The sequence below is a fragment of the Eutrema salsugineum genome, unplaced genomic scaffold (assembly GCF_000478725.1).
Source record: "Eutrema salsugineum unplaced genomic scaffold, Eutsalg1_0 scaffold_13, whole genome shotgun sequence".
NCBI classification, from domain to species: Eukaryota; Viridiplantae; Streptophyta; class Magnoliopsida; order Brassicales; family Brassicaceae; genus Eutrema; species Eutrema salsugineum.
The window spans coordinates 6,214,723-6,226,865 of record NW_006256885.1 but is presented as its reverse complement, the minus strand read 5'-3'; the positions used below and the strand labels follow the sequence as shown (position 1 = coordinate 6,226,865).

The window sequence follows — 12,143 nt, the reverse complement described above, 5'->3', positions numbered from 1 at the left end:
TGAGTCATTAAAATTAATGTATCTCTAGATAGTTTAGATGATCGGAGTACTAATTATTCTGGTTTTAAAAGATCTCAGTAGAAAAAGACGAAGACAAACTCAGTATAGTTACGAAAATCAAAAGCAAGAAACGTTACATTTCTGGAAAACAGATCTTTGATGACGATTGATATAAATTAACCCCCCCACATTTCTACAAATGATAATAGGTGATCTCCAAAAAAAAAACATTTACTACTTTTTGTCTCTTTTGTGGAAATTTCTAAAAATAGAGGAATTTTTGGATGTGTAATGAAAATCGTGATGATCAATTGGAAATGATATTTATTTCCCAAATCTGACTCAATTCGATTAAAAAAATGTTAAACTGCTTTTACCATCTTCGAGAAATCATAGGCCATTGACATTTTAGCGAATCGGACGGATATGATTACTTCAGCAGATATTTGAATTCAAACAGAGTAAAAGAGTTAACGTTACAATCTTTTCGCTGAGGTTTAGATCCGACCCTAAATATCCGACACAGAAGCACAAAGAAAACAACTGAAAGAAAGCAGAAGAAGACGACTTTCGTTCGATCCCAATTCACTTTTCTTCAGTTTTCTAGGGTTTTATCTGTGCCCTGAAGGAAATAAACATAGTTCATAATTGGTAACCCCGATTTGTTTCCTTGGATGTTCTTTTTTCTCGTTTAGACGTGCATTGATTTTGAATTGGTGATATCAAATCTTTCTTCTTTTTCCAGAAAGATAAACTGCAAATTTGATTCTAATGACAAGCGTGAGAAATGGGTTGCATGAGTTTAATTTGGCCTCAAGAAGAGCCGAAGAAGCCGGTTCGTAAACAAATTTCTCTCTTTGAATTGGAAAAAGATCGACAAGTTTCTTCTTTTGTTTCTGATTTCTTTTAATTCGGTTGCAGCTGCTAGGCGATTGCAGGCCGTGCAATGGCTCCAATCTGTAGTGGGTCAGCTCGGTATTCCGAGTCAGCCATCGGAGAAGGAGTTTATCTCTTGCTTAAGAAATGGTATGATACTGTGCAATGCAATCAACAAGATCCGCCCTGGAGCAGTTTCCAAGGTACCTCTTTTGTTTGATGCAATTGATTGTTTCCATTCAATTGATTGTTCAAAGTATCCCAATAATTTTTTGAACCTGGAAAGTTGGAGTTATAAATCATCAGACTTTGATTTGGGTTTTTATTTGTTAACCTAAGGTTGTGGAGAACTACTCGCATCTGCAGTCATTTAACCGAGAGTATCAACTTCCTCAAGCTTATCAATATTTCGAGAATGTCCGGAATTTTCTTGTGGCTTTGGAGCAATTGAGGCTTCCGGGATTTGAAGCTTCTGATCTCGAAAAGGTAACAAACGCCTTGGGAGAATCTTTCTTCTTATGTTTAAGGGTTTGAATATGTTATCAGCTATTACAATCTTCTAGTATTTTGAATAACCCTGTGATGTCACAGGATAATCTCGAGTCTGGATCAGTGAGCAAAGTTGTGGACTGCATTTTAGGACTTAAGGCATACCATGAGAGCAAGATGACGAGCAGTGGTAATGGGTTCTACAAGCACATCAAAACGCCAACGTTTCAGCTCTCTGCATCTAAGATTCATCCACTTAGTGCTTCTAAAACGTCTAGGCATTTGGACATGTCCTCTCTCCGTGACAATAACGATTGCACAGATGACGAATCTGATAAACTCAAAGGTCTGACTCTTAGCGACCCTTCATTTGTTTCTTATGTATAGTCAGGTCGAGCCTGTAACATGTTCAGTAATCTAGCTATGAACATTAAAGCTACTCTATCTCCATTTCAGCCACATCATGATACAACTATATAACACACTAGTTTTTTTTGTTTTGTTGTATTATAACATTATAGTTACTTACTAGTCTCTTACACGGATTGGATATATGCAGTGATAGCCAAGTTGGTTGCCGATCACATTTTCAACTCCAAGGAAAATATTGATGAGACTCTTATTTCACTTGAGAATGGCAGCGAGGTATGTTGAATGAAATGTTCTGCCTCTTTTTCTATGCATACTGCAACAGTCAGATCATCTTGGTGCAATAATTGCTTGAATTCTTTGAATTGCAGAACTCTAGAGTGAATTTCCAGAAAATCATCTCAAGATTCCCTGAGGTGAGTGTTCAGGTTGATAATTTAAATTGTGTAGCAATGGTGAATGGAATTTGATAAATTGCTAAGTACTGTAAATGATGTGCCTTTTATGATCTACTCTGAGATGGCAAGTACTATATTTCAACACTGCTTTGATAGATTAGTCTGACACTGATGAAATCTGTGCCCTGTATTAATGAACAGCTTCAATCAGTCTTCAAGAATTTCATTGACGAAGGCACCTCGAAACCATCAGGCTTAAAAACCATGCCTCTGGAGGAGTTACCTGTACACGAAGAAGAGCAGGTATGTTTTTCTTCTTTTTTTTCTCTTTTTTGCCTGTAACACGAGCCTCTTTCAAAACGGAACTGAATTTTTATATTGGCACCTGATGACCTGAACAAGAACAATAGTAATATCTTCTGTTCATCAGCCAATTTCCATTTTTTTTTCTTTCCAAGTTTTGATGAATGCTCTGGTTTCCACTGTTCTTTCGTAGACACATCTTTTTACTCAATGACTGTTAAAAAGTGTTTCATATCGAAGTTTACTCTAACAAATTGTTGGATATATTTTTCTCAGTCCAGCAAAAGTCTCCTACACAAGACAAAATGCAACCATAAGCGTTTACTGAAAACACAAGAAAAGGAGCTTGCGGTACGTTTGGACAATATACTTATGGCATGCCTTTTGACAAATTCTCTTAACTTTCAATTCTTATATGTCTGTAATCTGTGTTCTAATCCAGGTATGCTTCTTTTTTTCAGGTTCTCAAGACTTTGTTTATAAAAACGAAGCAGGATTTTAAGGAATTTCAGGTTCATTTGCAAAGAGATCTGATGGAACTAGGTTAGTTTATTATCTGAAGTCTCCTTTTTTATCCCCTCAGAAGAAAGCTGTCAGTATTCCATCTTTGATTACAATCTCATTTTCTCGTTACAAATACAATTAACTATGTCGTATGCTTCTTATGCACAGGGAATCAGATGCAAGAGATGTCATCAGCTGCTCAAGGATATTACAAAGTGGTGGAAGAGAACCGAAAGCTATATAACATGGTGCAAGATCTTAAAGGTAGAAAACAGTTAACACAAGTTTTGCTTTTTTCATAGATGCTATAACGCCATGTCTAAAATACTGCAGGAAATATTAGAGTTTACTGCAGAGTTAGACCGATATTCAATAGTGAAATGAAAGGAGTAATAGATTACATAGGAAAAGATGGATCTTTGTTTGTCGTGGATCCATCAAAGCCTCAAAAAGATGCAAGAAAAACGTTTCAGTTCAATCAAGTATTTGGTCCGACAACAACTCAAGGTAAATTTGCAATTAATCAAAGGATGTAAGCTTGTTACACTTATTTGGCTTAGTAGAATAATATTTGAAACTTGTGTCTACATGTGTACAGATGATGTATTCAGAGAAACACAACCGTTAATCAGATCAGTGATGGATGGTTACAATGTCTGCATTTTTGCTTACGGACAAACAGGATCAGGGAAAACATACACAATGGTGAGACTAGTCTAAAAAGTTTTGTCAGATTTCCTTGCCTTTCTAGACTTATAGTAACTTATTATATTTCCCGATGCAGAGTGGACCTCCAGGCAGATCAGCTAATGAAATGGGAATTAACTATCTAGCTCTGAGAGATCTATTTCTCATATGTGATAAAAGAAGGGACATGATGACATATGAGATATACGTCCAAATGGTCGAAATCTACAATGAACAAGTCAGAGACCTTCTTGCAGCAAACTCCTCCTGCACCAAATATCCTTTCATGACTGATGAAATTTTCATTTTTATTTTTTTAGTTTATCTGTTTCACATAGATCTACCTAGTGTTCTTCTTGACTATATAAACATTAGAGATTCGGACTTGCTCAGAGGATGATGGCTTGAGTCTTCCAGATGCTACAATGCATTCTGTGAATTCCACCATGGATGTCATTCAGCTAATGGAGGCTGGTGAGGTGAACCGTGCTGTTAGTTCCACATCCCTGAACAATCGCAGTAGTCGGTCACACAGGTTCTCCTACATAACTCAAAACTAGACGCTTTTAGAATTACAGCTATAGTATTCTAAATTCGTTGTCTTTTTGTAGTATTCTTTTGGTGCACGTACGTGGGAAAGATACATCTGGTGGTACTCTACGGAGTTGCTTGCATCTGGTGGATCTTGCAGGGAGCGAGAGAGTTGATAAATCAGAGGTTACAGGAGACAGGCTCAAGGAAGCACAGTATATCAACAAATCACTTTCTTGTCTTGGAGATGTGATTTTCGCATTGGCTCAGAAGAATTCTCACATCCCATACCGAAACAGCAAGCTGACTCTCTTACTACAAGACTCACTTGGTATTTTCTAGCCAAGATTCCTTCCTCGTCTATATTTATGAACAAAAGATATTCAATGCCTTTATGTCATGTCTTATTTCAGGAGGACAGGCCAAAACGTTGATGTTTGCACATCTGAGTCCTGAGGAGGACTCCTTCGGGGAAACAATTAGTACTTTAAAATTCGCACAAAGAGTATCAACAGTCGAACTTGGAGCTGCTCGTGCACACAAAGAGACTAGAGAGGTCATGCATCTCAAGGAACAGGTTTGTAGAGATTGATCATGGTTTACAAAACGAAATTCGTTTACTGTTTGATATCAGATTTTGTGAGTCAACAAACATTATGGTTCTTTCAGATCGAAAACCTGAAGAAGGCTTTGGGTACCGAAGAATGGAATAATGTTTCCTACAGTGGAGCGAAGGAGATAAAATCTCCGTTGAGCAGGCCGATAGCAACAACAGAGAGAACTCCTCCACGTCTCAGAAGGTTAAGCATCGAAAACTGTAGCAACACAAAGGCAAACCTTGAAGAAAGAAAAGTTGTTAAATCACCTCTGGCCTCTCGCCGTGCAAGAAGATTGAGTTTGGAAGGTCCAAAGTCGTGTAAAAACGAAGGACAGTGTAAAGGAGATCCCACCATGGAAGTGCACCCGCTCAAGAACCCACGGAGTCCTCCAAGCTCTTATCAAAACAGAGCAGTTAAAGTAGATAGCAGAACAAGCATTCCTCAGCTCCAGCTATTGCAGACACCAGTTAAAGGAGCTTCCAGAAATGAGATACAGATCATTTCTGTGGATTCTAGGACAAATGGAAAAGGTTCACATATACGGAAGTCACTGAGGACTATCGGAAAGCTGATCAATGGTTCAGAGAAGAGGTATGACAAAGACTTAACGTTTTTTTTTCCAGTCTGCATGATAACATAATGCATTGAAAGCCTTTTTTGTTACCACAGAAAAGAGAACATTCCTGTAGATCCACGGTCACCGCTTGGAGTCTCAAATAATTTCAGTGGTATAAAGTCACCACACACAAGCAACGCTAAGACATTGCGCAGGCAATCACTAACAGGTGTGATGCCATCAGGACCAGAAAGATCACGTAGATCATCCATAGGAGAGAATCCGATTGAGAATGGTTAGAAAGATCTTACCATAAGTTCAGTAGTCTGAGTCTCTTTACGCTTTATCATCTGAACAAAACCAATATCTAAGCTCTTTTGCCTATAGGTGTAAATGGTGCAAGAAATGCAAAGACACCACCACCTATGCGTTCATCATCAAAGATAGGGAAGAAATGGGCCTAGAGACTATTGAAGAATAACACGTTTTCTTCATTTGGGCGAAGCAAAGTTTCTCACTGAAGTCTTCTTTTCAGCATCTCTCAATTCAAATTCCATTCAATAGGATGTAATTTCTTTTTTCTCAAGAGTAAATAAGAAACTCAGTAAAAAAAAAAAAACAATTAGTGTAAGTTTTTAAGGATAACAATTATTGCTTCCATATCAAATAATATAGTTGCCCCATTAATTGTTTACCCTTTGTTCAGTTACTTAATTTGATCAATTTTTTTTATATGTTGTAGTTGAGTTTTATCCTTTAAAATTTGGTGGCCCAATGGAATTAATTACCTTTTTCTATTAAAATCACTTATATTCATTTATAAATTTTAGATGTTAAATCGATCAATATGTAAAAATATCACACATAATACTAGCATATCTAAAAGTTAATATATACAAATACAAAAAAAAATGTTTTCTTCCTTACACCTTTATCATTTATACACAAGATTTGAAAACTAACTCTTTTAAACAAATTAGCACAATTAAATTTATGAAATCATATTTTCTATAAAACTAATTATTTGTAGGTTACATGATAATAATTTTTTTCTAAAATAATTGAAAATGCTTTGAAAGTATTCATCATATATAGACTATCTTGTTTGATGAATGCAGTAACTTATAATCAAATTACAACAAATCAAAACAAAATTTTTGTTGTGTTTTTCATGTGCAAATTTGTTATTGTTATTCTTTTGTTGTTATTCTCTGATATTCATTTAAAGTTAAAAAAAAATATATAATGCATCCACTGGCTCTGACTGTAACATAGATGCTTCTTGTTTAAGCCATTCTTAACAGTGTTGTTGTTTGTGTCTCTGAAACATTGAATTCATTTATGTCACGGTTTCGTTTTAAATCTTTACAAAAAATTCTGTATTTTTGTAGTTGTGCGGACTATACAGTTACAACAACAACTTGTAAAAACCATTACAGGTCAGCTAATCGATTTTGAATATGCATCAATCAAAATCTTCTTGAATCTCCGGAGATCTAACCTCACTTGCTGGTTGGTTAAGTATATCCCCTTTGTGAATTGCCATCCTTTCTGAGTGATGCTGTTTGGGTCTCTTAAAACCGGATCATTTTTATCATATTTGTCATACAGTGAGCTCTCTCTTTGAAGAATCTTATAACCAATGTAGTCTAGACCGAGCTTCTTTGCCGGTTCTCCATAATATGTCTCTGCTGCCCAATCTGTCCCCAATGGAATGATTTGAATAAAGACACTTCCAGGTTTCATGAACAGAAAATGAGTCATGGCTGCACCATGTACCCCAACCATAACATGGCTTGAGTTAACCACTTTGTAAATCTTTGCCAGTTCCGTTTTTCTGTCAGGTCTCAGAACCTCGACTTGAAACCCGATCCTCTGAGCCAACTTCACCATCAGATCCTCGTTTGTTATCGCTCGAGACCCGGTTCTTGAAAACAAGACTAGTTTTGGTCTATTAGCCATTCTTCTTCTCTTTGCTGCTTTTGAGTGGAACCGATGCTCCTCTGTGCTTTCCAGCCTGTTGATTCGGGGTCTGTAAGCTCGATCAAGTAGGTTCCTGAACTCATTGATGGTTGTTGTATCATCTTGCACCAGAGAAGGATCCACAGATAACTCACCATGGATTCTAAGACCAACAATTGCTTCTTTGAAGCAGTGAGTTCTCTTGTCTTTGGTGAAATCAATAAGAGGATAATCAGAGAGCTGAGAGAGAACATCTCCATACTTCATCTCCCACCACTTGTGATACTCCGAAATCACAAAGATAACCTTTTTGTTGAAACGTTTAGATGTAATATACAAAGGAATAAGCCCGTCGTTGAACTCATGATAGAGGTTTCCGGTATATCCTCCGGTAGAGAATAACACGGCGGGTACTTCATGGATCACTTGGCAGCTATGCTTATCTCCGAAAAGCTTCTTCACATCTTTTGTCACAAGTTTGACTTCCCGTATGGTTTCCATTATGCTAGTTTCCCATTTTCTGGTGTATGGTTTGATTTGTTCTTGCATGACATGATCGGTGATGATATCATTCGAGGTAAAGAGGAAGATGGAGGAAGAAGGAGAATGTGTTCTGATGTCGCCTTTCATGAAACAGATGTCGGAACGATAACCAGCTCTGTCACATAATATGCTCTCTTCTGCATAATCACCACAGAAGAAACACTAAGAATCCATTTGCTTGGTGTTTCAAGAAAATTACGAAACAGAGGATTAAGTTACTACTAACCAATTATCGACGGTTTGGGAGGTTCTGTATTGGTCTGGGAAACCTGGTCTTCAATCTCTTTGATTGAAGAATCTGCAAAAACATGTAACTGAAAGTAGTTTAGAATAACAAAAACAGCAAAAAAAAGAAACAAGTGATTTACTTGTAGTACAAGATAGAAAAAAATCGTACCGATGAGACACAGAGCAGAGGGGTAAGGGAAATAAAAGAGGTGAGGAGCAAAGACGAAGCAACTTGAGATAAGAGAGAAGAGAAGAAGATAGATAATCTTAGGCTTCGATCTCTTTTTGCTATTCCCAGAAGATTTATTCAACCTGAAGACATAAGGACACACCTTCATAGGTTCGTCTTCTTTGATCTGTTCTATTTTCTTCCGACTCTGCCTCACCATAAACTTGAGGAATTTCTAGCTATCTCTAGCGCCTTGGCTACGTACAGAGGGAGAAAAAGCAGAGGAGAGAGAGTAGAGAGGGAGAGGGAGAGACGTTTTCTGAGTAATGTTGTAAGGTTTTCCTTTGAAAACAGAGTATCATATATTTTAAGACGACAGAGACATTAGCATACTATTCTATTGAAAAGAGAAAAAGAAATGCGTTTGTTGGTATTGTATAGGAGAGAGAGAAACATACTAAAAAGTATTGAGGTGTCTTCTCTCTTCTTCGAAATAGAGAAAGAGGAATGAGGAGACGTGTGGGAGAACGAGAAAGGGACTTTGGCCAAACCCATCATTCATCTTTGAGTTGCCCTTATATGTTGCTTGCATGACAAGATTCCTTTTCCTTAAATCATGTTTGGTAAATTACCTAAATCATTATAAAATATACTCGTCTTTTGTTGAAATCATCCCATCAATGACATATTAACCTTCCTTATATGGAATACATGTTTCTGACTATTTTCTCTGCTCATTGATCTGACTCACAAAGTAAAGTATTCTATGTGCCTATGTGGCATGCTGCAATGTTATGATCTGAGTCCCAGCTAATTGTAATCTTTAATTGTAGACTAACAATTATGTGGGTTGAACCGAAACTATATTATTTTCTTTTGGGAGTGTAAAAGACTGCATGACCCAAAACTAGTTTTATGGTTCAAACTTCAACTCAGAAAAGTCCAACAAAGAAGTTGTCATATCATAATGCCATCGGAACAGAACAGAGTAGTTGTTTTTTTAAATGGATTAAATTATAGATTCAAATAAATGATGAGACCAATCTACTCATAGGGATGACTCATTAAGAATAAAGAAATTCAAATTATTGGACATTATTTAATTTAAAAAGCAAATGTCATGTTCATGTCAAAGAGAGATATTATCAGATAGCCAATGGAGGTGTTCTTAATGGTCAAATACATACAACATGTCATATTCCAATAAGTACCAAAAATACAGAAAAAAATCATATATTTGTAGCGTAATACTTCAGTTGCCTTCTGTTGCACTAATATTCGATATAAATCGTTTAGTGGAATTTATTGGGATTATAATTCCCACTAATAACCAAATCCAAGGAGTTTATCCAAAACCCAAAAAAAAGTTGGTAGACGAAAATTTCAGAATAAGAATGAAAAACAGCTTGAAAATATATTTTATCTACTAATTGTAATCTAAATTCATGTCTCGATTAAGTTTTATGTAGAAATTGCTAACGTCAGATTAAAGTATTGCGATCCACTTTAGACCAGGTTCGAAGTGATGTAAAGGTCTAAGATCTAAAATTCACTGACAATAAAAAATTAGCAAGAGAGTTTTAATTTAAAAGGAGAAAAGAGTGTGTATATATAACTGTCATATAAAAACGTATGTATCTTACGGAATGAGAAAAAAAAAGATGGTGGTGCCAATATTTTACCAAAGTTTGACACTATTGGATTTGGCGTGTATATTTGATCGCCCTTGACCCTCGTATAACTTTTACCTTTATGTTGAAACAACTCATGTTTAAATATTTTTAAAAGTTATGATTCTTTGTTAAGAAAAAAATTGATTTGATGAACTGCAGTATAAGTACGCAAAGTGATTTTTCTTTATTGGGATTTGCAAAGTTAAGCCATATCCACTTTAAGACGAGCTATTCAAGAGCAAGTCATAATACATTCAGATTTTTTTGCTACGAATAATACATACAGATGACCGGCGATTTTCTAACTAAATTTTTTGTCTTGTTGATGTTACTTGAAAGATCGCAAAAACTGTGAGCATGCGGTGAGAAGAAGAATACTGTGGTGACGATAACTCTTCTAATAATAGTCTCCGGAACTATACAGCCTTTCCTCATCTAGAAAATTATAATAATACGTATATACGTATGAATAAATTAAAACACTATATAAAAGACTACCAAAGAAAGAGAACTAGCTAGAGGAGAGATCCACAATGGGTATCGACCAAAATCAAAAGGTTTTATTAATACTATGTTTAAGACATAAATTACTTGTCATAATCATTTGCGTACATGTGTTAGTTCGTATGTCAATTTGAGTTTGCTGGATAAATAAATATGATTTTTAATTTATGACATAACCATAACTTTTATATCGCAGTTTTTGATTTAGTTGTTCATAAGAAAACAAAACTCATGAATTCTTAGCTTAGTTTAGGGTACAGCTCATAAAAGTCAATTATTATTATGACGGCATGGAGACTCGTTCCGTGCATTTTAATTCGGATTATGCGATCTTTACTCACATTTCCGAATCAAATAATTAATTGGTATATGTGTTAATGTGTTGAGTCTTATGCGTGTTAATTGTTTGTTTTTTTTTTTTTTTTTTTGAGAACGATCTGTGTTAAGTAGCAGACCAAAAAACAATTGAGGGCTTCAAAATGTTGGGCCAGGTTTGTTTAAAAGCCCTATTATCTTATTATCCATTTATGTGTCCGACCAAACTCACAAAAACATGTTTGCGTTGTCCAATTCCAAGAACTCATCAACAGCCGTTGGATCATCATAAGACGTCCTGAGTCGATCACATCGCATTTCCGACATTTTGGAGAGAAGAGAAATTATCGAAGAAGAAAGCTCAAAAGGCGCGACGAGGAAGAAGGGAAAGTGGTGATTCTTCGTAACTATAGTCCAATTAATTGAAAAAAAGGGGCTTTCAGGGTTTTAATTGAAAAGAGACAAGCAATGAGTGACGCATTTTGTTCCGACTGTAAGAGACAGACGGAGGTTGTGTTCGACCATTCCGCCGGAGATACAGTTTGCTCCGAGTGTGGGCTTGTGCTCGAATCTCACTCTATTGACGAAACCTCCGAGTGGCGTACTTTCGCGAACGAGTCCGGCGATAATGATCCCGTTCGTGTCGGTGGTCCGACGAATCCTCTTCTTGCCGATGGTGGTCTCACCACCGTAATTTCGAAACCTAATGGATCCTCTGGAGATTTCCTCTCATCTTCCCTTGGTCGATGGCAGAATCGTGGATCTAACCCTGATCGTGGGCTCATTGTCGCGTTTAAGACAATCGCCACCATGGCTGATAGGTAGGTTTTTGCGATTCTATGTTAGCTCAAAGCTCAATTTCAACTAAACAGAAACGCCTCGCAATTCTCAGTCTTATTCCTCGGATCCGAATTTGTTGGCTTTTTAAGTCTGAAAATTTGAGAACTTTAGTTTCTAGAAGCTCGATGTAGATGAATGTCTTATAAGCAACTGTTTGTCACTAAAAGCTGCACCTTTTTCACTATTATGGGAGATGTAATGGGGAAAATTATCTGTGCAATGCCTCTCAGTACTTGGCTTAATACGATAATCGATTCGGTTCAATGAGAAAGGCAATTAACAAATTTGATGAACCTTGTGTTTCTCCAGGTTGGGCCTTGTTGCGACCATCAAGGTATTCTCTTTCTCTTACCAATCTTATGGCTTCTGCTTGAGAAATGTTTTCAGTTTTGTTAAGTTGTTAATTGGTTTTCGTGCAACCATTCTTTGATGAAAGGACCGAGCCAACGAGATATATAAAAGAGTAGAAGATCAGAAGTCAAGCAGAGGAAGAAATCAGGATGCTCTTTTGGCTGCTTGTTTATACATTGCTTGCCGGCAAGAGGACAAGCCACGAACCGTCAAGGGTACCAAACAGTTTTTAGAATCTTCCTACAT

General features: G+C 36.6%; 3 protein-coding genes across 3 annotated transcripts in view; 2 read left to right on the top strand and 1 right to left on the bottom strand.

Annotated features, from left to right (window-relative positions):
* Positions 1 to 534: 534 nt before the first annotated feature.
* Positions 535 to 5,986, top strand: LOC18023790 (kinesin-like protein KIN-14L). The gene is made up of 20 exons (XM_024159138.1): positions 535 to 651; positions 746 to 835; positions 922 to 1,079; positions 1,216 to 1,362; positions 1,468 to 1,711; positions 1,925 to 2,010; positions 2,106 to 2,150; positions 2,334 to 2,435; positions 2,712 to 2,786; positions 2,897 to 2,978; positions 3,108 to 3,203; positions 3,273 to 3,446; positions 3,538 to 3,644; positions 3,724 to 3,902; positions 3,997 to 4,161; positions 4,238 to 4,488; positions 4,571 to 4,734; positions 4,827 to 5,347; positions 5,426 to 5,607; positions 5,700 to 5,986. The coding sequence occupies exons 2-20, from the start codon at positions 772 to 774 to the stop codon at positions 5,774 to 5,776; spliced, it is 2,919 nt and encodes a 972-aa protein (XP_024014906.1). The 5' UTR covers positions 535 to 651; positions 746 to 771; the 3' UTR covers positions 5,777 to 5,986.
* A 636-nt stretch (positions 5,987 to 6,622) lies between these two features.
* On the bottom strand, positions 6,623 to 8,536 carry LOC18023789 (EGF domain-specific O-linked N-acetylglucosamine transferase). Its single transcript, XM_006407521.2, has 3 exons — positions 8,215 to 8,536; positions 8,044 to 8,115; positions 6,623 to 7,954 (listed from the first exon to the last, which is right to left on the bottom strand). The coding sequence occupies exons 1-3, from the start codon at positions 8,432 to 8,434 to the stop codon at positions 6,753 to 6,755; spliced, it is 1,494 nt and encodes a 497-aa protein (XP_006407584.1). The 5' UTR covers positions 8,435 to 8,536; the 3' UTR covers positions 6,623 to 6,752.
* Positions 8,537 to 10,989: 2,453 nt separating this feature from the next.
* LOC18023788 (transcription initiation factor IIB-2) overlaps positions 10,990 to 12,143 on the top strand; it is a 2,118-nt gene continuing 964 nt past the window's right edge. Inside the window, 3 exon segments of the mRNA XM_006407520.2 lie at positions 10,990 to 11,527; positions 11,856 to 11,880; positions 11,983 to 12,122. Of these exon segments, the coding sequence (XP_006407583.2) occupies positions 11,175 to 11,527; positions 11,856 to 11,880; positions 11,983 to 12,122 (518 nt within the window). The 5' untranslated portion in view covers positions 10,990 to 11,174.

Coding starts and splice junctions, on each gene's coding strand:
- LOC18023790 (XM_024159138.1), top strand. CDS start 772: ATGACAAGCGTGAGAAATGGGTTGCATGAGTTTAATTTGGCCTCAAGA. Junction 2,011..2,105: donor CACTTGAGAATGGCAGCGAG/GTATGTTGAATG, acceptor TTTGAATTGCAG/AACTCTAGAGTGAATTTCCA. Junction 2,979..3,107: donor AAGAGATCTGATGGAACTAG/GTTAGTTTATTA, acceptor TCTTATGCACAG/GGAATCAGATGCAAGAGATG.
- LOC18023789 (XM_006407521.2), bottom strand. CDS start 8,434: ATGGTGAGGCAGAGTCGGAAGAAAATAGAACAGATCAAAGAAGACGAA. Junction 8,116..8,214: donor CTCTGCTCTGTGTCTCATCG/GTACGATTTTTT, acceptor ATGTTTTTGCAG/ATTCTTCAATCAAAGAGATT. Junction 7,955..8,043: donor TCCCAAACCGTCGATAATTG/GTTAGTAGTAAC, acceptor GTGATTATGCAG/AAGAGAGCATATTATGTGAC.